Source organism: Salvelinus alpinus, chromosome 9, assembly GCF_045679555.1.
Source record: "Salvelinus alpinus chromosome 9, SLU_Salpinus.1, whole genome shotgun sequence".
In the NCBI taxonomy this organism is placed as follows: domain Eukaryota; kingdom Metazoa; phylum Chordata; class Actinopteri; order Salmoniformes; family Salmonidae; genus Salvelinus; species Salvelinus alpinus.
This window is the reverse complement of record NC_092094.1, coordinates 70,418,142-70,441,110: the sequence shown is the minus strand read 5'-3', so window position 1 is coordinate 70,441,110 and position 22,969 is coordinate 70,418,142. Positions and strand designations below refer to the sequence as shown.

General features: G+C 44.8%; 1 protein-coding gene across 3 annotated transcripts in view; it reads left to right on the top strand.

Moving 5' to 3' along the window:
- asap3 (ArfGAP with SH3 domain, ankyrin repeat and PH domain 3) overlaps positions 1–22,670 on the top strand; it is a 52,957-nt gene extending 30,287 nt beyond the window's left edge. Inside the window, exons 9-26 of one of the 3 annotated variants that reach the window (XM_071327066.1) lie at positions 678–764; positions 1,004–1,113; positions 1,887–1,956; positions 2,465–2,552; positions 3,867–3,915; positions 4,790–4,956; positions 5,360–5,493; positions 5,765–5,856; positions 5,961–6,147; positions 6,939–7,024; positions 7,809–7,924; positions 15,719–15,786; positions 16,603–16,710; positions 17,501–17,711; positions 17,991–18,276; positions 18,824–19,040; positions 19,913–20,035; positions 20,372–22,670. In XM_071327066.1, the coding sequence (XP_071183167.1) occupies positions 678–764; positions 1,004–1,113; positions 1,887–1,956; positions 2,465–2,552; positions 3,867–3,915; positions 4,790–4,956; positions 5,360–5,493; positions 5,765–5,856; positions 5,961–6,147; positions 6,939–7,024; positions 7,809–7,924; positions 15,719–15,786; positions 16,603–16,710; positions 17,501–17,711; positions 17,991–18,276; positions 18,824–19,040; positions 19,913–20,035; positions 20,372–20,446 (2,274 nt within the window). In that variant the 3' untranslated portion in view covers positions 20,447–22,670. Of the gene's footprint in view, positions 1–677; positions 765–1,003; positions 1,114–1,886; positions 1,957–2,464; positions 2,553–3,866; positions 3,916–4,789; positions 4,957–5,359; positions 5,494–5,764; positions 5,857–5,960; positions 6,148–6,938; positions 7,025–7,808; positions 7,925–15,718; positions 15,787–16,602; positions 16,711–17,500; positions 17,712–17,990; positions 18,277–18,823; positions 19,041–19,903; positions 20,036–20,371 lie in introns of all 3 variants that reach the window. The other 2 variants (XM_071327067.1, XM_071327065.1) reach the window with 2 other exon arrangements.
- The last annotated feature ends 299 nt before the right edge of the window (positions 22,671–22,969 follow it).

The following is a 22,969-nucleotide window of genomic DNA, read 5'->3' as shown; positions in this document are numbered from 1 at the left end:
GTTATTCTATTTTTAATTTAAAAAAAAGATCTTATTTAATTGTCATATATTTTACACGTGATAATCTCTGGCCCTCTGTGTGAGTTTATTACAGACACCTGTGATAATCTGAAGTACTCAAAAGGGCCACTAGATGTTTTGTCTAGTGGCCCATTAGGCACAGTATTAGTAACGGACACTTGACTTTAATGAGTATCGGTGATTCTTGTTCTGAAAGGGGCCAAGCTCAGGCTCGCTATTTCTCATGTTCAAGGAAGTATTATGAAAATATACTGGTTTGGCCTTTTTCATGATTCATTAATGCGACAGGCAGATAGGGGTGGTACTAGGCTAGCCTGGTGGTTTGTGCGGTGTAGGAGTTGGCAAGGCGGCACAAACGGATCTGGGATCAGACTAAGATAGGGCCCCAGAAACCATAGAGTGTTCTATTGTTCTAGCACCGTTACACTTTATTTTGCAACGTTATGAAAAACTTGGTTTTATAGCTGTCCACACCCATTGCTTGAGGCCATGTCAACAAAACATCCCATCCCACAGCCACTATTTTCTGGGAAAAAGTTGGTTTTGTGTCCAAAGCTGCAATCAACGCCAGAAATCAATGTGTTTTGTATTCGATACAGTAGATTGTATTTAGCTAACACTCTGATCTGTCCTTTGTGTGCGTCTGTGTGCTGTAGGTACGACAGGACCAGGATGAGGAAGTGAGACAGCTCTCTCAGCTACGAGACTCCCTTAGGCTGCTGCTACAGGTGGAGGGGAAAGAAGTATGGTTTACACCCCTACAGAACTCAAACACCTCTACACATTCTGTGCTGGGCCATGTTCATTAGGCACCAAACGGAAGAAAATGGACTGAAACAGAGAGGGACTACCTCTGCTTGTTCAATAGGAATGTGCTACCTATTTGTTGTTCCAGTGTCATTCAATAAACAGTAGTCTATCTTGCTTTTAATATTGTTCTAAAACAATTTTCTGGGACTAAGTCACTACTGTTTTGTGATAGGAATACCTGAACAGAAAGAACTCGGGCAACGGATACAGCATACACCAACCGCAAGGCAACAAGAAGTACGGCACAGAGAAGTCAGGCTTCCTACAGAAGAGGAGTGACGGGTGAGTCTGTGTGGAAAAGGTCAAGTCACTGATAAATATACTGACAATGTATATACACTGACAACGAGGCTCCAAGTCCACGTACCATGTCTTAAAGAAATGATGGACTGTCGTTTCTTTTTTGCTTATTTGAGCTGTTCTTGCCATATTATGGACTTGGTCTTTTACCAAATAGGGCTGTCTTCTGATTGGCATTAAGAAGGAAAGAAATTCCACAAATTAACTTTTAAGCACACCTGTTAATTGAAATGCATTCCAGGTGACTACCTCATGAAGCTGGTTGAGAGGATGCCAAGCTGTCATTTAATAAGGGGTATGTAGCCGTGTGGAGCGTGACATTGAGATGGAGAGGCTGGGAATCACCGTGCCATGTCAGCCTCAGCTGGTCTCCATTATTCTGGGGTTTGGATCTAGGCTGAGAGGCCTGGCCGGATGAGTGGATCCAGCTCCTCTAGCTAAGCCATGTCATGCAGAGAGAGAAAGGGGGGGGGAGCGATAGAGGAGGGAGAGCAAGGAAGTCTGGAAGTCCAAAAGCAGGCCTATGTCTCTATTCTTGCCCCTCTCTCCCCTGTTCTCTCCTTGTTCTCAGAGCGTTAGATTAGTGTAATAACATTGGGGGGGGGGGGGGGGAATGAATCAGTTGGGAAACTTGTATTCCAACAGATGAGTGAGCTTGATGGTAGATATACAGTAAGTTATGCCTGACTAAGACTGTGGTCTGTGTCTCTCGCTCTCTCCCTCCTCCTCGCTCTCCTTCTCTGCATCTCCTACAGGATTCGGAAGGTGTGGCAGAAGAGGAAGTGCGGAGTCAAGTACGGCTGTCTGACCATCTCCCACAGCACGGTGAGACTCGACAATGGCTACGTCTCAAATGGCACCATATTCCCTATATAATGCACTACTTTTGACCAGGGCACCATATAGGGTACCATTTGGGACGCAACCAACATCTCTCACCGTCTCATTTCCTGTACCCCATAAACCATACAGTAAAGCTCACTGCCAAAAGTAATCCTCCAACTACTGTATACCTGACCACCTGTAACTTTTTAAATCAGGTAACAGATTTCTGATGCCCTCGAAATATACCCCTCAATAGCTTTTCAGTCTGGTATCAAGTAGGACTCTTCTCTGGACTTTTTCACGTCCCCTTTCTTGTGGATTTCTCAAGGAATTCTATCTCGATGGCATTTTTATGTAGAGGGCCAAGCTGAGTTAAGCCAAGCTGTACTGGGCTGCCCTGCATGTACCATAGGTGTTGGAACCATGCTGGAAAATACCATATCTGAGCCGGTACGGTTCTGGTCGACCCTAGAGTGAGAAATTGACCCCAGTGTCGTTGGTTCCACAGATAAACCGACCACCGGCTAAGCTCAACCTTCTGACCTGTCAGGTGCGCCCCAACCCCGAGGAGAGAAGGACCTTTGACCTGGTCACACGTAGGTTCACCCCTCCCTGACCTCTCACCCCTGACCCCTCACCTCTGTCCACATACCTATGGGCTGAGCTGTACACGTGTAAAAAAAACTTTTGTTGCTGAAGTTGCTAAACAAAAAATGTAATTCCATGCAACTGGATGGACCTTAACCCAATGTTTATAGTTATAAGTTATCACCAGTTATGTTTTATACCCTTGGAACGAATTGCAGTAATGCCTAATGGGATTAATTTGTAATGTTGCAGTTTGTGCGTGTGCATATGTACCTGTGTGTGTGTGTTTGCATATAGGTGTGCGTTTCTTTGTCGAAACCCGTGTGTATTAGAGGTCGACCGATTTATTGGAATGGACGATTTAATTAGGGCCGATTTTCAAGTTTTCATAAGAATCGGTAATCGGCATTTTGGACACCGATTATGGCCGATTACATTGCACTCCACGAGGAGACTGCGTGGCAGGCTGACTACCTGTTTATGCGACTTCAGCAAGGAGCCACGGTAAGGTGCTAGCTAGCATTAAACTTATCTTATAAAAAAACAATCGATCTTAACATAATCACTAGTTAACTACACATGGTTGATATTACTAGTTTATCTAGCTTGTCCTGCGTTGCATATAATCAATGCGGTGCCTGTTAATTTATCATTGAATCACAGCCTACTTCGCCAAAACAGGTGATTTAACAAGCGCATTCGCGAAAAAAGCCCTGTCGTTGCACTAATGTGTACCTAACCATAAACATCAATGCCTTTCTTAAAATCAATACACAAGTATATATTTTTAAACCTGTATATTTAGTTAATATTGCCTGCTGACATATAGTTTTTTTAAAATAGGGAAATTGTGTCACTTGGGCCCAATTTGGACATTTTCACTTAGGGGTGTACTCACTTTTGTTGCCAGAGGTTTAGACATTAATGGCTGTGTGTTGAGTTATTTTGAGGGGACAGCAAATTTACACTGTTATACAAGCTGTACACTCACTACTTTACATTGTAGCAAAGTGTCATTTCTTCAGTGTTGTCACATGAAAAGATATACTCAAATATATATACAAAAATGTGAGGGGTGTACTCACTTTTGTGAGCATCGGCTTTTTTTGGCCCTCCAATAATCGGTATCGGCGTTGGAAAGCAGGTGCAGCGAGGCGGGTCTCCCTCCACGGTTTCTCTCTCTCTCTCTGTGGATCAGGTTTTCCCCCTGTAATATATCCCTTGGTATGTAGCCTCCTGCACTCTCTCTAGCTCTAGCTCTCCTTTCATCTCTCCTCTCCCTCTACGTTCACACCCATCTTTCCTCTGTCTCTCCTCTCCAGGCAATCGGACCTACCATTTCCAAGCCGAGGACGAGCAGGAATGCATGATGTAAGCACAGCACTGGAGTCCCTCATATTCTAAACGAGCATTGTTCCATGATTGAGCCATTCAAACAAAACAAAAAAGAGTGAGAGATGGATAGATATATATTATTTCTTTCAGAGAGACAGATACAACGTAGAAGGATACAGTTACATTAGAGGGACATTGAGAGAAACGGATACAATGTTTCTTTCAGAAAGAGAAAAATGAGTTAAATTGAGAGGGGGAAAGAAACGGATAGTGAAGTTACAGAAAGCAGATGACAGAAACCTTCAGAAAGAGAGAGTGTAATTTGAGACACACAGAATCCAAGTGAGAGGGAGGGGCAATGTATCGAGAGAATAGGGCTGTCAGAGAGCGATAAAAAGAGAAGGATAAAGAAAGAGCGAGCCCAGCTGGTTTGGGGTGGGGACCTCTGGAGCCCGAAGAGCCAGTAGGGGGGTTTCTCTCCACTCCTCTGTGTGGGCTTCAGATTCTGCCTTTCATCTGGAGGGAGGTTTGGCTGAAACGAAAGCAAGAAAAAGGAGGGGGGGGAGATGAGAAAGAAGAGCCCCGAATGGGGTTTACTGCTGTGTAAACGTGCCAAGCTTATAGCTGTGGTACAGTATAATTCTATACTTGTGTTAGACACGCAGCTGATGTGGGTGCTTTTGAAGTGCATTTGGTTACATTAAAGTACTTCCATTAAATAAACATTTCAAATGTAGATGTAGTTCCATAAAAACAAAAAGATGTATCCAAAAATAATAACTTGTATGACAATACATATTGTATAAATCTACATTGCATTGTTTAACCCCTTCTGTCTGTCTCCCTCTGTCTGCGCGTGTCTCTGTGCATCTGTGTGTGTGTCTGTCTTCCTCTCTCCCTCCCCCTACAGTTGGGTGTCAGTGCTGCAGAACAGTAAGGAGGAAGCCCTGAACACAGCGTTGGGCGGCGACCAGCTGCAGTTCCAGGACTCCGGGCTGCAAGAGCTGGCCAGGGCCGTCATCACCGAACTCAGACGCATGCCCGGCAACGAGGCCTGCGCCGACTGTGGAGCCCACGGTGAGACTGGAGGGGAAGAAAGGCCAGGGTACAGGCCATGGCCAGAGAGAGACTTAAAAAGAGGGTATAGTGCCAGAGGTTTTGGGTCCAATTAGAGACTATACCAAGGGCCAAGAGTTATTTTCTGGTCAGGCCTCATGATCAGGAAAAACTCCTGGACCTAAATAGTATACAGTCCACTGTATATTATCTTCTCCTACTTTTAATACAGAGACACATTTGTGCACGCTAATGCCTATGCCGTCCCTGACAAAAATGTGAAGCTTTACTAAATGTTTTACTAAATGTGGGCGGCCATTTTAAACACAGTTTTGCTCGTAGCATCAGAGTTTCTGTGTGCATTGAGTAACAGCATGACAATCCCAGTATTTGAATGCACTGACTCCATTCCTCGTGTTCACAGATCCTACCTGGCTCTCCACTAACCTGGGCATCCTGACGTGCATAGAGTGTTCTGGGATCCACAGGGAGTTGGGAGTCCATTACTCCAGGATCCAGTCCCTCACACTGGACATGCTAAGCACCTCAGAACTACTGGTAACACACACACAAACACACACACACACACACACACACACACACACACATGAGTTCTAGACTTCAACGAGAGCTTCTGTCGTGGAGGTAGTTCTGTGACCTCTAGAGATCATCTAAGCTCAGCCGGCTAACACAGTCTTAAGTTGTGACGACAACCCAGGTTCGCTAGCTGGTCAGTTGTACTTCTGAACCCGCCATGCGTATAAATGACACGTATGCATACCTCTAACTCCTCCCTTCTCGGTCTGTCTGCTTCTGTCTCTGTCCACAGCTGGCGGTCAGTATAGGCAACACACGGTTCAATGACATCATGGAGGCCAGTCTTCCCAATGATTCCATCAAACCTCTACCCCAGAGTGACATGTGAGTTCGTTATAAGGCCTTGTGCTGCAGTCATGTTCTCATTGGAGAGTGTGCCAGTTTCTGAATACCTATGGCTCTGTGTGTGTGTCCCATGGTGAAACTAGGAATGCCAGGAAGGAGTACATTGTGGCTAAGTATGCCGAGCGGCGCTACGTGCTGCGCAGGGACAGGGAGGAGGGTGAGCCGTGGCGTGTGTATGATGCCGTGAGGAGCCGGGACCTCACCGCCCTGCTGCAGTTATACGCCCAGGGAGAGGACCTGGCCAAACCGCTAGCACAGCCTGAAGGACAGGTACTGTTATAGGAGACGTAGGAGGATAGGAAGTTGGACAGACAGGTAGACAAACAGAGTATAAACATAAACACCGCATATAACATGTAGGATCAAGTACGAAGTTCTGAAGATGACTTCCCAGTGGATGCTTTGAAGTGTGTGCCCTGGCGGGCATCATTAGGATGCTGTTTCTAATGTAAAGAGCTGTGAAATAACTCAAAAGGCAGCTGGTCTTCCTCCTATATGATTTAAACAACTAGCTTACGCTGGAAGGCTCCATTTAACAACATTCCTCTATGGGCTTGATTCACCCAGTTGACTCTTACGGTGTTCTATGGCTGGCTGGTTTTCTCAGAAGACTGCTGTGGAGGCAATGTCCCAAAATAGACTCCAATTATTCTACACGTAATAGCATTAATGTCCCTATGTTTTTGTGGTAAATGCCTCTGTTTCTGTATGAAGTATCTGAGTGGGTGGTTAGTCTACCACTCCCTTTTCTCTCTGTAATCAATCTATCGCTCTCCGATCTTTCACCCCTTCATCTTGTCATCTCCTCTCTTCTCTTGTTACAATGTTACGTTCCCTCTCCTGTCTTTTATCAAATTTGCCCATCTGCTGTTTTCCACTCAGGAAAGGTGTGCAATAGCACTGACATCCACACATTTTGCGTGTGTGTGTTGGCAGGGTCTAATTTATTATTTCTGCTTTTTGGTTCAGAGTGCTGAGCGGAGCACCACACCCTGTTTTACGCTCATTGTCACACATACACACAGTGGGTGGACAGTGCCTAATGAGTTTGTCTCGTCTAGGATCTGAGAGAGACGGCTCTTCACTTGGCTGTCAGGCTGGAGGACAGGAGTTCTCTATCCCTGGTGGACTTCCTCATTCAGAACAGGTGAGTGAGTCCCCCAGGGCTCTCAATACATATGGAACTGACGTCAGTGTGCTAGCGTAGCAGTCTCTGTTTCCTCCCCCTCAGGGGAACCTGTCCGTACCACGGCTCGAACCCAGGGCCCTCTGCCTTGCTAGCACGCGCGATTGCCCACTTGACAACGTAGAAACCAATTGAGCTATAGAAAAGGATCCCAATTCGATAGCGCCATTGGTGGAGTAAACCACTTACGGCATGTTTTCATCTCAGTTATACATAGTAGCACGAGGGCTGTATTGGAAAACGTTACCTGCCGTCACATCTGCGCTTAGTCCGTTTTCTCCTCTCAAAGTGCATTGGTTTGGAGGAGAGGATCCAAGGTCACTCCTTCAGACCTTCAACAGCTTTTAAAAGGAGTTTGGAGAACAAGGAAGGGGGAAGCAAGTATTTGACGGCAAATAACATGCTCAGAAACAACCCAGGGGTGTATTCAGTAAGGTGAAATGTTTAGAACGTTGCAGATAGAAATTCAGATATAGAGCAGATCTGGTCACATTTCTACCTGAATATTCTGTAACATTGCACCATCCTGAACAGAACTTGGTTGGAGGATTCTGGATTTCCTGCTTATTCCCGCCTGATTACTGAGATTTACAACCAGGATTTCTAGAAAACCTGGGAATTATTGGAAAATTTTGCGACCCCTAGTCACCAGCACTCTGACCATTAGTAGTGTTTTACCTACACCAGCCACCAAAGCCATAGGCCTACAAGCATGTAATTGACTCCAACTATCCCCGCATAACAGTGGCTGTCTAGAGAAGAGGACTCGAGAGGGGAACACTGCTCTACACTACAGCGCCCAGCACCACAGAACAGAGTGCCTCAAACTGCTGCTCAAAGGAAAGGCTGTCCTCCACACAGGTACCTGGTACACACACACTCTATCAGTTCCTTCAGAAAGTATTCATACCCCTTGACTTATTCCACATTTCGTTGTGTTATAGCCTAAATTCAAAATGTATTAAATGTTCTCACTCCTCTACACACAATACCCCATAATGACAGTGAAAACATGTTTTAATAAATGTTTGCACATTTATTGAAAATGAAATACATAAATCTCTCATTTACATAACTATTCACATCCCTGAGTCAATACGTTGTAGGCACCTTTGGCAGTGATTACAGTCTTTCTGGGTAAGTCTCTAAGAGCTTTCCACACCTGTATTGTGCAACATTTGCCCATTTGTTAAGTTCAAAATTCTTCAAATTGGTTGTTGATCATTGCAAGACAACCATTTTCAAGTCTTTCCATAGATTTTCAAGCAGATTTAAGTCAAAACTGTAACTCTGCCCCTCAGGAAGATTCAATGTCTTCTTGTTAAGCAACTCCAGTGTAGATTTGACCTTGTGTTTTAGGTTATTGTCCTGCTGAAAGGTGAATTAATCTCCCAGTGTCTGGTGGAAAGCAGACTGAACCAGGTTTTCCTCAAGGATTTTGCCATACTGTAGATATTTTTTATCCTGAACTCCCTAGTCCTTAATGATTACAAGCATGCCCATAACATGATGCAGCCACCAATATGCTTGAAAACATGGAGAGTGGTACTCAGTAATGTGTTGTATTGGATTTGCCCCAAACACAACACTTTGTATTCAGGTCAAAAAGTGAATTGCTTTGCCATATTTTTTACAGTATTACTTTAGTGTCTTGTTGCAAACAGGATCCAGGATTTATAATACTTTTATTCTGTACATGCTTCCTTTTCACCCTGTCAATTAGGTTAGTAGGTTAGCCATTAAACTCTGTAACTGTTTTAAAGTCACCATTGGCCTCATGGTGAAATCCCTCAGTGGTTTCCTTCCTTTCCAGCAACTGAGTTAGGAAGGACGCCTGTATCTTTGTAGTGACTGGGTGTATTGATACATCCTAAGTGTTGTTAATAACTTCACCAGGTTCAAAGGGATATTCAATGTCTGTTTTTAGAATTTTTACCCATCTACCAATAGGTGCTCTTCTTTGTTAGGCATTGGAAAACCTCCCTGGTCTTTGTTGAATCTGTGTTTGAAGTTCACTGCTCGACTGAGGGACCTTACAGATAATAGTATGTGTGGGGTACAGAGAAGGTAGTCATTAAAAAATCAAGTCCCTGCAACTTGCAAATATATATATTACACACACACACACACACACACACACACACACACACACACACACACACACACACACACACACACACAGTGTAAGTCAGATGTTTACATACACTTAGGTTGGAGCCATTAACCTGTTTTTCAACCACTCCACAAATTTCTTGTTAACAAACTATAGTTTTGGCAAGTCGGTTAGGACATCTACTTTGTGCATGACACAAGTAATTTTTCCAACAATTGTTTACAGACAGATTATTACACTTATAATTCACTGTATCACAATTCCAGTGGGTCAGAAGTTTACATACACTACGTTGACTGTGCCTTTAAACAGCTTGGAAAATTCCATAATATGATTTCATGGCTTTAGAAGCTTCTGATTGACTCAAATGTCGTCAATTAGCCTATTGGAGGTGTACCTTCAAACTCCGTGCCTCTTTGCTTGACATCATGGGAAAATCAAAAGAAATCAGCCAAGACCTCAGCAAAAAAACTTGTAGACCTCCACAAGTCTGGTTCATCCTTGGGAGCAATTTCCAAACACCTGAAGGTACCACATTCATCTGTACAAACAATAGTACGCAAGTATAAACACCATGGGACCACGCAGCCTTCATACCGCTCAGGAAGGAGACGCGTTCTGTCTCCTAGAGATGCATGTACTTTGGTGCGAAAAGTGCAAATCAATCCCAGAACAACAGCAAAGGACCTTGTGAAGATGCTGGAGGAAACGGGTACAAAAGTATCTAATATCCACAGTAAAATGAGTCCTATAGCGACATAACCTGAAAGGCCGCTCAGCAAGGAAGAAGCCACTGCTCAAAAACCGCCATAAAAAAGCCAGACTACGGTTTGCAACTGCACATGGGGACAAAGATCATACTTTTTGGAGAAATGTCCTGTGGTCTGATGAAACAAAAATAGAATTGTTTGGCCATAATGACCATTGTTATGTTTGGAGGAAAAAGGGGGAGGCTTGCAAGCCGAAGAACACCATCCCAACCGTGAAGCACGGGGATGGCAGCATCATGTTTTGGGGGTGCTTTGCTGCAGGTGGGACTGGTGCACTTCACAAAATAGATGGCATCATGAGGAAGGAAAATTATGTGGATATATTGAAGCAACATTTCAAGACATCAGTAAGGAAGTTAAAGCTTGGTCGCAAATGGGTCTTCCAAATGAACAATGACCCTAAGCATACTTTCAAAGTTGTGGCAAAATGGCTTAAGAACAACAAAGTCAAGGTATTGGAGTGGCCATCACAAAGGCCTGACCTCAATCCTATAGAAGATTTTGTGGGCAGAACTGAAAAGGTGTGTGCAAGCAAGGAGGACTACAAACCTGACTCGGTTACACCAGCTTTGTCAGGAGGAATGGGCCAAAATTCACCCAACTTAGTGGGAAGCTTGTGGAAGGGTACCTGACACGTTTGACCCAAGTAAAACGATTTAAAGGCAATGCTACCAAATACTAATTGAGTGTATGTAAACTTCTGACTCACTTGGAATGTGATGAAAGATATAAAAGCTGAAATAAATCATTCTCTCTGCTATTATTCTGACATTTCACATTCTTAAAATAAAGTGGTGATCCTAACTGACCTAAGACGGGGAATTTTTACTAGGATTAAGTGTCAGGAATTGTGAAAAACTGAGTTGAAATGTATTTGGCTAAGGTGTATGTAAACTTCCGACTTCAACTGTATGTATTTGTCACTGGCCTACACGCAATACCCCATTAATGTCAAAGTGGATTTACATTTTTTTTTATGTTTACAAATTAATGATAAATGAAAAGCTAAAATGTCTCGCCTCAATAAATATGCAACCCATTTGTTATTGCAAACCTAAATAAGTTCAGGAGTAAGAATTTGCTTAAGTCACATAACACTGTGTGAAATTGTTGCATTTCAAATCAAATCAATCTACACACGCTACCACATAATGACGAAGCGGAAACGTTTTTTTAGAAATGTTTGTTTGCAAATGTATTAAGTAAAACACATCTTATTTACGTAAGTATTCAGCAGACCATTTGCTATGAGACTCAAAATGGAGCTCCTGTTTCCGTTGATCATCATTGATGTTTCTCCAACTTGATTGGAGTCCACCTGTGGTAAATTCAATTGATTTGGACATCATTTGGAAAGGCACACACCTGTGTATATACACTGCTCAAAAAAATAAAGGAACACTTAAACAACACAATGTAACTCCAAGTCAATCACACTTCTGTGAAATCCAACTGTCCACTTAGGAAGCAACACTGATTGACAATAAATTGCACATGCTGTTGTGCAAATGGAATAGACAACAGGTGGAAATTATAGGCAATTAGCAAGACACCCCCAATAAAGGAGTGGTTCTGCAGGTGGTGACTACAGACCACTTCTCAGTTCCTATGCTTCCTGGCTGATGTTTTGGTCACTTTTGAATGCTGGCGGTGCTTTCACTCTAGTGGTAGCATGAGACGGAGTCTACAACCCACACAAGTGGCTCAGGTAGTGCAGCTCATCCAGGATGGCACATCAATGCGAGCTGTGGCAAGAAGGTTTGCTGTGTCTGTCAGCGTAGTCTCCAGAGCATGGAGGCGCTACCAGGAGACAGGCCAATACATCAGGAGACGTGGAGGAGGCCGTAGGAGGGCAACAACCCAGCAGCAGGACCGCTACCTCCGCCTTTGTGCAAGGAGGAGCACTGCCAGAGCCCTGCAAAATGACCTCCAGCAGGCCACAAATGTGCATGTGTCTGCTCAAACGGTCAGAAACAGACTCCATGAGGGTGGTATGAGGGCCCGACGTCCACAGGTGGGGGTTGTGCTTACAGCCCAACACCGTGCAGGACGTTTGGCATTTGCCAGAGAACACCAAGATTGGCAAATTCGCCACTGGCGCCCTGTGCTCTTCACAGATGAAAGCAGGTTCACACTGAGCACATGTGACAGACGTGACAGAGTCTGGAGACGCCGTGGAGAACGTTCTGCTGCCTGCAACATCCTCCAGCATGACCGGTTTGGCGGTGGGTCAGTCATGGTGTGGGGTGGCATTTCTTTGGGGGGGCCGCACAGCCCTCCATGTGCTCGCCAGAGGTAGCCTGACTGCCATTAGGTACTGAGATGAGATCCTCAGACCCCTTGTGAGACCATATGCTGGTGCGGTTGGCCCTGGGTTCCTCCTAATGCAAGACAATGCTAGACCTCATGTGGCTGGAGTGTGTCAGCAGTTCCTGCAAGAGGAAGGCATTGATGCTATGGACTGGCCCGCCCGTTCCCCAGACCTGAATCCAATTGAGCACATCTGGGACATCATGTCTCGCTCCATCCACCAAAGCCACGTTGCACCACAGACTGTCCAGGAGTTGGCGGATGCTTTAGTCAAGGTCTGGGAGGAGATCCCTCAGGAGACCATCCGCCACCTCATCAGGAGCATGCCCAGGCGTTGTAGGGAGGTCATACAGGCACGTGGAGGCCACACACACTACTGAGCCTCATTTTGACTTGTTTTAAGGACATTACATCAAAGTTGGATCAGCCTGTAGTGTGGTTTTCCACTTTAATTTTGAGTGTGACTCCAAATCCAGACCTACATGGGTTGATAAATTTGATTTCCATTGATAATGTTTTGTGTGATTTTGTTGTCAACTATGTAAAGAAAAAAGTATTTAATAAGAATATTTCATTCATTCAGATCTAGGATGTGTTATTTTAGTGTTCCCTTTATTTTTTTGAGCAGTGTATAAAGTCCCTCACTTGACAGTGCAGGGACCTTTTTTATTTTATTTTTTTACTACTTTCTACATTGTAGAATAATAGGGAAGACAACAAAACTATGAAATATCACATATGGAATCATGTAGTAACCAAAAAATTACTGAACAAATATTTAAATGTATTTGAGATTCTTCTTGTCCTTGAGGACAACTTTGCACACTCCTGACATTCTCTCAACCAGCTTCACCTGAAACATTTTTCCAACAGTCTTGAAGGAGTTCCCACATGCTGAGTACTTGTTGGCTGCTTTTCCTTCACTCTGCAGTCCAACTCATCCCAAAAACCACTCAATTGGGTTGAGGTTGGGTGATTGTGGAGGCCAGGTCATCTGATGTAGCACTCCGATGCAGCACTCCATCACTCCTTCTTGGTCAAATAGCCCTTACACAGCTTGGAGGTGTGTTGGGTCATTGTCATGTTGAAAAACAAATTATAGTCCCACTAAGCGCAAACCAGATGGGATGTCGTATCGCTGCAGAATGCTTTGGTAGCCATGCTGGTTAAGTGTCCCTTGAATTCTAAATGAATCACTGACAGTGTCACCAGCAAAGCACCATCACACCTTCTCTATGTTTCACGGTGGGAACCACACATGCGGAGATCATCCGTTCACCTACTCTGCATCTCACAAAGACACGGCGGTTGGAACCAAAAATCTCAAATTTAGACTCATCAGACCAAAGTACAGATTCCCACCAGTCTAATGTCCATTGCTCGTGTTTCTTGGCCCAAGAAAGTCTCTTCTTCTTATTGGTGTCCCTTAGTAGTGGTTTCTTTGCAGTCATTTGACCATGAAGGCCTGATTCACGCAGTCTCCTCTGAACAATTGATGTGCCTGCTCCTCAGAGTTCAAGTAACAGTCTGAGGGGCAGTTAATTTACGATTTCTGAGGCTGGTAACTCTAATGAACTTATCCTCTGCAGCAGAGGTAAGAGTCTGGGTCTTCCTTTCCTGTGGCGGTCCTCATGAGAGCCAATTTCTCATCACAGTGCTTGATGTTTCTTTTTAGAAGATTTTACTGACTTACAGTTCATATGAGGAAATCAGTCAATTGAAATAAATAAATTAAGCCTCTTGAGTGATGCAGCGGTCTAAGGCATTGCAATCCAATGCTAGCTCCGTCACTACAGATCCTGGTTCGATACCGGGCTGTGTCTCAGTCGGCCGCGACCGGGAGACCCATGAGGCGGTGCACAATTGGCCCAGCGTCATACGGGTTAGGGGAGGGTTTGGCCGGCCGGGATGTCCTCGTCCCATTGCGCTCTAGCGACTCCTGTGGCTCATGCATGCTGACATGTTCTCCAGGTGTACTGTTTCCTCTGACACATTGGTACGGCTGGCTTCTGGGTTAAGCAATCATAGTGTCAAGAAGCAGTGCGGCTTGGCGGGGTTGTGTTTCGCAGGGCACAAGCTCTCGACCTTCACTTCTCCCGAGTCCGTACGGGAGTTGCAACGAGACTGTTACTACCAATTGGGGACACAAAATATCATAATTAGGCCCTATTCTATGGATTTCACATGATTAGGAATACAGATAGTGTGAATCAGAAAACCAGTCAGTTTCTGGTGTAACCATTTGCCTCATGCAGCGTGACACATCTCTTTTGCAAAGTTGATCAGGCTGATGATTGTGGCCTGTGGAATGTTGTCCCCCTTCAATGGCTGTGCAAAGTTTCTGGACATTTGTGGGAACTGCAACACGCTGTCGTACACGTCGATCCAGAGCATCCCAAACATGCTCAATGGGTGACATGTCTGGTGACTACGCAGGCATTTAAAGAACTGGGACATTTTCAGCTATTGGGAATTGCGTACAGATCCTTGCGACATGGGGCTGTGCATTATCATGCTAAAACGTGGTGATGCTGGCTGATGATTGTCATGACAATGGGCCTCAGGATCTCGTCACGGGATCTCTATGCATTCAAATTGCGATCGATAAAATGCAATTGTGTTTGTTGTCCGTAGCGTATGCCTGCCCATACCATAACCAAACCCCGCCACCATAGGGCATGCATTAACATCAGGAAACCGCTTGCCCACACAACGCCATACACGCCGGTACAGTTGAAACAGATTAATCTGTGAAGAGCACCATTCTCCAGCGTGCCAGTGGCCATCTAAGGTGAGCAGACCCTGGTGAGGACAACGAGCACGCAGATGAACTTCCCTGAGACGGTTTCTTACAGTTTGTACTGAAATTCTTCAGTTGTGCAATCCCACAGTTTCATCAGCTGTCCAGGTAGCTGGTCTCAGACATTCCCACTTGTGAATAAGCCGGCTGTGGAGGTCCTAGGGCTGGCGTGGTTACACATGGTTTGCGGTTGTGAGGCCGGTTAGAGAATTTGCCAGTATGTCCAAAACGACGGAGGCAGCTTATGGTAGATAAATAAACATTACATTCTCTGGCAACCGCTCTGGTGGACATTCCTGCAGTCAGCATACCAATTGCACGATCCCTCAACTTGAGACATCTGTGGCATTTTGTTGTGACTGAACTGCACATTTTAATGGCCTTTTGTCCCCAGCACAAGGTGCACCTCTGTAATTATCATGCTGTTTAATCAGCTTCTTGGAATGCCACACCTGTCAGGTGGATGGATTATCTTGGCAAAGGAGAAATGCTCACTAACAGGGAGGTAGACAAATTTGTGCACCAAATTTGAGAGAAATAAGCTTTGTGCGTCTGGAACGTTTTTGGGATCTTTTTATTTCAGCTTGCTGTTTATATTTGTGTGTGTGTGTGAGAGACGAAACAGACTGTGGTATATCTGCTCTCTCTCTCTCGTTATCCAGTGAACTCATCAGGAGAGACAGCCCTGGACATCGCCAGGAGACTGCAGCACTCCCAGTGTGTAGAACTGGTAAGACATGACTGACACTAGCTGTGACTGAAGTGGCACCCTATTCCACATAGGACTCAGGTCAAAAGTCGTGTACTATGGGCCCTGGTCAAAATTAGTGCACTACATCGGGAAATGGGTCTAATTTGGGACACATTCACTGACCCTTAGTTTACAGTCAACTCCCAGTGCTAATACAGGCTCCCTGCTAAACCTGCTCAGACCCTGTTCAATTTCCTGCCTTCCTTCCTATCATTACGGAACAATAAACAACATGCTCGGTCTCAGATTATTTGTCACAAGTAGCTCGTCGCTTAATCCTCATAGTAAAGTCCATGATGAACGAAATGGACAGTGTGTGTCTGTTTTCAGTTCCTGTCCTCTTATCCTTGGGTGTGTAACCGGGCAACTGTATCTAATATTTCCTGTTGAAAAAGGGATCAGCCAAGTTACCTGATACTTAAGTTGCTGTTTCAGTCAAGGTTGGGGTCAATTCTTTTTCTATAGTCAATTCAGCCAAGTTACAATACCAAATACACATTTTCCAAAGTGAAAAGAGTTGGAGTTGTAATTTATTGAACTTGACCCTCTTTTGTGACAGATTTAAGTAGGTGGCCAGCACACGTGAGATTGGTTCTGGGTTCCGAGACTACAGTTTCAGTGGTTTTAACAGTTGCCCCAAAGCTTGAATATGTTAATTCAATTTCTGGGTGATATTCAAGTATTTAATGCATTTAATCACTACTGATGGGAGCATACCATGACTTGTATGTTTGTACTCTGAGTGAAATATGGATTTGTAGCTGCATGATTGACGTGTGTCTGTGTGTATTTTAGCTGGAGCTGGCCCAGAGTGGGAAGTTCAACAGTCAAATCCATGTGGAGTACATGTGGGAGACACAGAGCCAGGACCTGTACGACAGCGAAGATGAACTGGATGAGAGGGTACGTACACACACACACACACACACACACACACACACACACACACACACACACACACACACACACACACACACACACACACGCGAAGACGACCTGGACGAGCGGGTAAGCACACACACTGTACCACTAACCACTACAACCAATACACTGGGGTAGGAAACCCTGGTCCTGGAGTGCGGCAGGCACTTCATGTTTTTTTTTTTTTTTTGCGACCTGGAAGACCAGGTGTGTTGAATTTTAGGCAATTACTGAACTGATTTATGAGCTCAGTTGGTCAGGTGTAGTGCGTAGTTGGAACAAATCCTGCAGCATTCCAGGAACAGTGTTGCCTACCCCCGCACTAGGGTTTAGCATTTCCCTCTGAGTCACTCTGCTCCTATCGCTCACTATTACGCTTGACTTAGTCATGGGGAGATGCAAGAGCAGGTGAGTGAGAGCCAGATGCCCTGTTGGGTTACTTTAGAAATACATCCTTCATTCATAGTTTCCCTGAAGTAATTATTCATCTAAAGTGGTTGGATTGGTGGAAGTAACGCGGTGGTCACTTTGCTTTCACCTATCCAATCACTTGTAGATCTGTCCTTACCTCGAGGAAACAATGACGGAAGGTTGTGTCTTTGACGTATTCGAACCGGGCCAGATACTTTGCCATAAAGGAAGCCTCAGGTAGGCGAGGTGGAGTTTTCACGATATTGCTCACACCTTTCAGATCCAAGTGTCTAGGGGTAAGGGCTGGGCACTAGGCTTCTATGGTCATTAAACAATGAATGTCTCCCCCTCTTCCCCCAAGGTGAGCCTCTTACCCAGGAACCTGCGCTCGTCTCTGCCCTATAACGTGGGCGTGGGCGCCTCGCCCTCCCGCTGGAGCTTCGCCAACGCCCCTGTGGCGTGTAAGACCTACGAAAATGTGGACTTCTTGTACCGTAACCCCCCCGCCAACAGTGCCCCATCTGGCGTCCTTAAGCCCCCACCGCCGCTGCCCGCTAAAGCCATCATGAGAGGTGGGCCTCTGAAACACACACACCTTATCTGTTTCCATTTGATCTCCAAACACTGAAATGAGGGCTCGATTGCAATTTCTCTTTCCATGATTCCTCGCATCTACTTCTCAACTGTATTTGAGGAGCTTCCTTCGTATCTTCCTCACCTTTTGAAAAGGAGGCAAGGATGCGAGGAATCAAGGAAGAACTTATTGAGAAAGAGACTGCCATACAAAACAAAGTCGGTTCCTGTGCCTCTCTTGCTCACCTGCTACCGTCTCCCCCTCTCCCCACCTCCAGGCCGCTCGGACCCACAGATATCCGTGTCCACCCAGGACGGGGGCCGCAAATCCCCCCGGCGCTGCTGCTCTAACCCTGCCCCCCAGTCCAGCCCCCCGTCCCCCATGTTGGAGGGTCAGGCCCAGGGGGGGCGGCCACCAAGATCACCCCACGGCCAGGGGGGTCAGGTGAGGGGACAGAGACCGACCGCAGCATGGGAGGGTCAGGCTAATAGTGGCTCCTGGTCTGGGGCCTTAGACAGCAGCACCAAGTCCAGCTCCCCTCAGAACCACATAGGACCCGTCAGGTAATAAATAGCAAGACGTTTTTTACTTTAAAAGCCCTTTTCCTGATAGAAGCATCAAACATTTTGTTTTGTCACAACACCCATTTAAGAAAGATAATTCCCATCCTAAGAACTGTTTTGGGGAATAAAGCTTTTGTTTTGCTGTGCGCTTTTGGACAGCACGCCACAGGGCACAGTTACTTTATCTTACAGCGCCCTCTATTGGCACCTAGTGAATTTCCTTGAGGTAGTCAGTAAACGATTCAAATCCAGCCTACTCTCTAACAGTAATGTCCCCAACGAACCCCTGCTTTCTCAATGTCAAATGCTAAGGAATGTGATTGATGATAAAAATAACATAGCATTTTGCGTAACATGCATACATGTACAGCACACTTGACATTTCATGTATTCAATGTGTCCTATCCCAGTGAGCACAAGACGTTGAAAAGCAGTCAACCAAAAATACTTATTTTCAACCAACGTATTTTGCTCATAGGGATGAATCTGTGTGTAGGGGAAGTCCTTATGAGTGTTTTACCAACATGTCCCCTCTTCCGCCACCTAGCTCAGAGAAGACGACATCGTACAGGAGGACCAATAGTGGAGGACATGGGAAGTCTTCTACAGCCGGGACCTCTCCCAGCTGTGTGGCACTTGGCAGTCAGGAGGAGCTCTACTGCAGCTTCGTGACTAACGACTCCGCCCCCGGCTCCACCCCTTCAGCCACACCCACCACCTCGCCCATCACTGTGCCCGCCCCGCGCCCTCGCAGAAATGCCATGGTACATATAATAGGCTACCGCTAGCATGCACGCAGAGACATAAAAAAAAAATTGTCCATGAGTTCACCTGGATATATAGAAAAACTGCTTAATTTCCAGAATCACTTAAACATTACTGTCTAATCTGTGTATATCTCATATGGTTTGTATAAGTATGTGTTCTAACATCGTATAACTGCTGTACAATGTTTTTGTATGAGAAAATAGTAATCAATCAAATTGATTGATTGATTTATAAAGCTTTTTACATCAGCAGATGTCATAAAGTGCTTATACAGTGATGCGCGGGTTGACTCATAACCCGCAGTCCCCGCTGTTATATCTGCGGTGCGGGCGGGTTTATGGTCACTAAATATTGTGTGGATGAAGGGCGGGTGGGTGGTGAGCGGGTTGGATAAAGAGAGAACCCCAAAATGTATAAATCTTGTCAAGTTCAGATCTATAGGCTACGTAAAGGTTTTTCTTGTATTTCTTAGGCCATTAGGGCCTAAATGTACGCGCTCCAAATAAATGTTGAAGAAAACGTCACTGTTCAATAAATCTTCAAGAGATAAAAAGGGAACTGTACAGTGCATTTTCTATATTTATGGGTTAAGGTTGGGTGCGGGCCTCAGATTTTATCACATATTATCAGGCTGTTGAGGACGGCTTATTAGCAATTGCGAGTTGGTGCGAGTAAACAAACAGCTGACCCGCGCATCACTATAACACAATGTGAAAATATGAGCAATAGAATATAACCGAAAAAGACTAACATGGATATCATTGGCTGCTTATACTCCACATGCAGCAAGTAGGCATTTTGGTACATACTTGTATGCCTGTATAAGATTGTGTCTGTAAAGTGCGTCTGTGTGTGTGAGGTATCTAAGAGCCGGCCGACACAGAAGAAGGTAAAGGCGCTGGTGGACTGCAGAGCTGTCAGCTCGGACCAGCTGGCCTTCTTCAAGGATGAGGTCATCGTAGTCACAGCCACCGAGGACCCCCACTGGTGGGTGAGTAGAAATAAACCTCTTATTTACCGTTATGCGTTTGTTTTATATTTTCATTCATTTTTTAACGAGAGGTTTAACACAAAGTTCAGCTGGTTAATTGTCTTCCAACCTAGCTCTTTTTTTTCTTTTTTTTAACCTAGTCTCATTGAGATAAATCTCTTGCTATATCTTATCACGGAAGAAAACTGTTTTTTTCTTTGTATCACGTTCAGCATAAAGACAAAAAATACCTAGGCATAGAGAGAGGCCTTACATTAATTTCCCTGTATCTTCAATATATCCCTCCGTGTTCTCCATCTATCTGGGCATTGATCTTGATTGTTTCTACGCCTACAGGTTGGCCACATCGAGGGCTATCCATCCAGAAGTGGGACATTCCCAGTGAACTATGTCCATAAACTAGAGGACTGACTAGCCATGGAATAACCCTACGCCCTTACGCCCTACGCACTACCCTAACGCTTACTGCGCCACTTACCTGGGAAACCAAAAGGCTCTAACGATATTCTCAACTTTGATGTGTTGTGATCCAAGGGCTATATAATCTGCATACACTCAATTGTATATACAGACGGTGCACTTAAGGAAGTCACTATAAAATGAAAGAGTGTAATCTAGGCTTTAACTGATCAAAGCACAGGGAGGAATGCCACCCTAAAAGAAAAGCGGGATGAGAAAAGCCTCCCTCCACCTTCGACCGCTCCAGTTGTAAAACATACAAGTATTAAATGGTATTTACCACAACTCACGGCTCGGGGAAAATGATAACTACAGTCCCAGCCACATAACTGTTGGAGGAGCTAGAATTGCTGCGTGTGTTTGTGTGTGCGTCGGCCTATGCGTGTGAGCGTAACTGTTGGATTACTTGTCAATGGCATACATACTGTACTATACTGGAGTCTGGAGAAGAGAGAACATGTACTCTATAAGAGAGGATGAATAGCCTACGTTGTCCACTGCCTTCCTGGAAACTAAAGAGACTAGGAGATTCATGTCATTCACAGTTGTCGGGACTCTGAGCCAGATGCAATGAATACCTGCTCAGTGACCGGTGGCGTTGATGTCTGGGGCTGGAACGACCTGGAACTGAAAGCCAGACAAAGTGCCTTTGTGGCTGCCAGCCTGTCTCCCTGGGCCTCCGGGGCTCTCAGGCTGCCGCTCTAAAATGGAACCCCAGCCCCTAAGCTGGTTTTGGGCCAGACTCCAGCACCGACTGGAGGTCTGGCTGGAGCCTGTGTGATTCAGTTTCCTCCATTCTCCAGATGCAGAGGAGTCTCTACACAGTATGCATGGTTTGGCAGGGGACAGGAAGAGACTGTCACTGCAGTGAAATACACAGAGCTGGATATTCAGTAGGCACCAAATGGACTGAAACAGGAGAAGACTAAATGAACTGATCGAATAAGAAATGTTCGTATGCGTCGCAAAATGTTGTCTGTTACTTACTCTAATGCACCAGGAATCTGGCAGAATGCTGTCAATACAATTTCATAAGCGCTTTTAATGCCACTAATAGGGAACAAAAGCTCAGTATGAGATCTGACTGTTAAGTGTCTTGTACAACTGGTTTATCTGTCCACAAGTGAAACTATGCCTGCTATGGGGATGATGGGCTCTCGTAGGACAGACCACAATACAACCCTTATAGAGACGGGGATCTGTAGCTTTTTGGCTGTGCAGGTGTTTCTACGCCTGTTTGCATTCCTGTAGTTCGACAGGGAGTTATTGAAGGTTTGCTTAGCGTTCTATAGATCGAGTCACTGCCAATAAATATACAAGCAGAGAACTGCGTGATCGCTTGAATGTGCATGGATCCAGGGACGGACTGTAAAATGAGGGCAAACCATTGAGTGCACGTTGCACTCTGTTGTACAAATGTAAAAAACCACATCTGTTGCATGTTGTTGGAAACATTTTATATACAACATTTATATCACCCAGTGTTGTAAAATTGCTGAGTATCAGATTCGATGCATTATCTTTACATACTGTATCAAACTTTCTCATCTTCCCGCTACTCACGCGCTCTCATGTAAATGATGCTTGTTAGTTGTGAACATCAATTCGATTCTATAAACTCTTATCTGTGCCAGTGGAGCAACGAGGCATGGGGTTTGGACTAGGTGGTAGCCCAAAGGGCCCAGTCAGTCTACAGTGCACTCTACTGACTCTACCCAACTGAGACAGAGGAATGAGAGGTGTGTTGGAGCCCCCCCGGGCCCTATATACACTTCACTTTAATTTGGACCGTGAGCTTGAATAGGGCTGCGTCTTCTGTCATTTTTCTTTTATAGGTACTATCGGATCAGGGGTTGTGAGGGCGAGGAAGCAAGGGAAGAAAGCGATTTGACATTACTGGACTAATGGAGTTTATGGCGAGCTAAGTGAAGGCACTTGTTGTTCTTCCATGCCTTCGTATCGTTGACCATCTATAGATCCCGAATCGATCTCGACGGTTGAGACATTATCACATGGTTTCTGTGAAGTTCTATCTTACATTATCAATATAATGGAATATTTCTGTCATTTCATTATTAGCAACTATTTGTAATATAGTATGTTTTGCACTCTTTGTCCTTTCCACGCGTGATTTTTAAGCTCCACTAGCAATCATTAAAGAAGACTGTTAACATCTGATAGTTTTATGCTGTGTTCCATATTTGTATTATGGAGAGTTTGGTCACTTTCAGAATGGATTTACATTATATACAGTGGGGCAAAAAAGGATTTAGTCAGCCACCAATTGTGCAAGTTCTCCCACTTAAAAAGATGAGAGAGGCCTGTAATTTTCATCATAGGTACACTTCAACTATGACAGACAAAATGAGCGAAAAAACCCCAGAAAATCACATTGTAGGATTTTTTATAAATTTATTTGCAAATTATGGTGGAAAATAAGTATTTGGTCAATAACAAAAGTTTATCTCAATACTT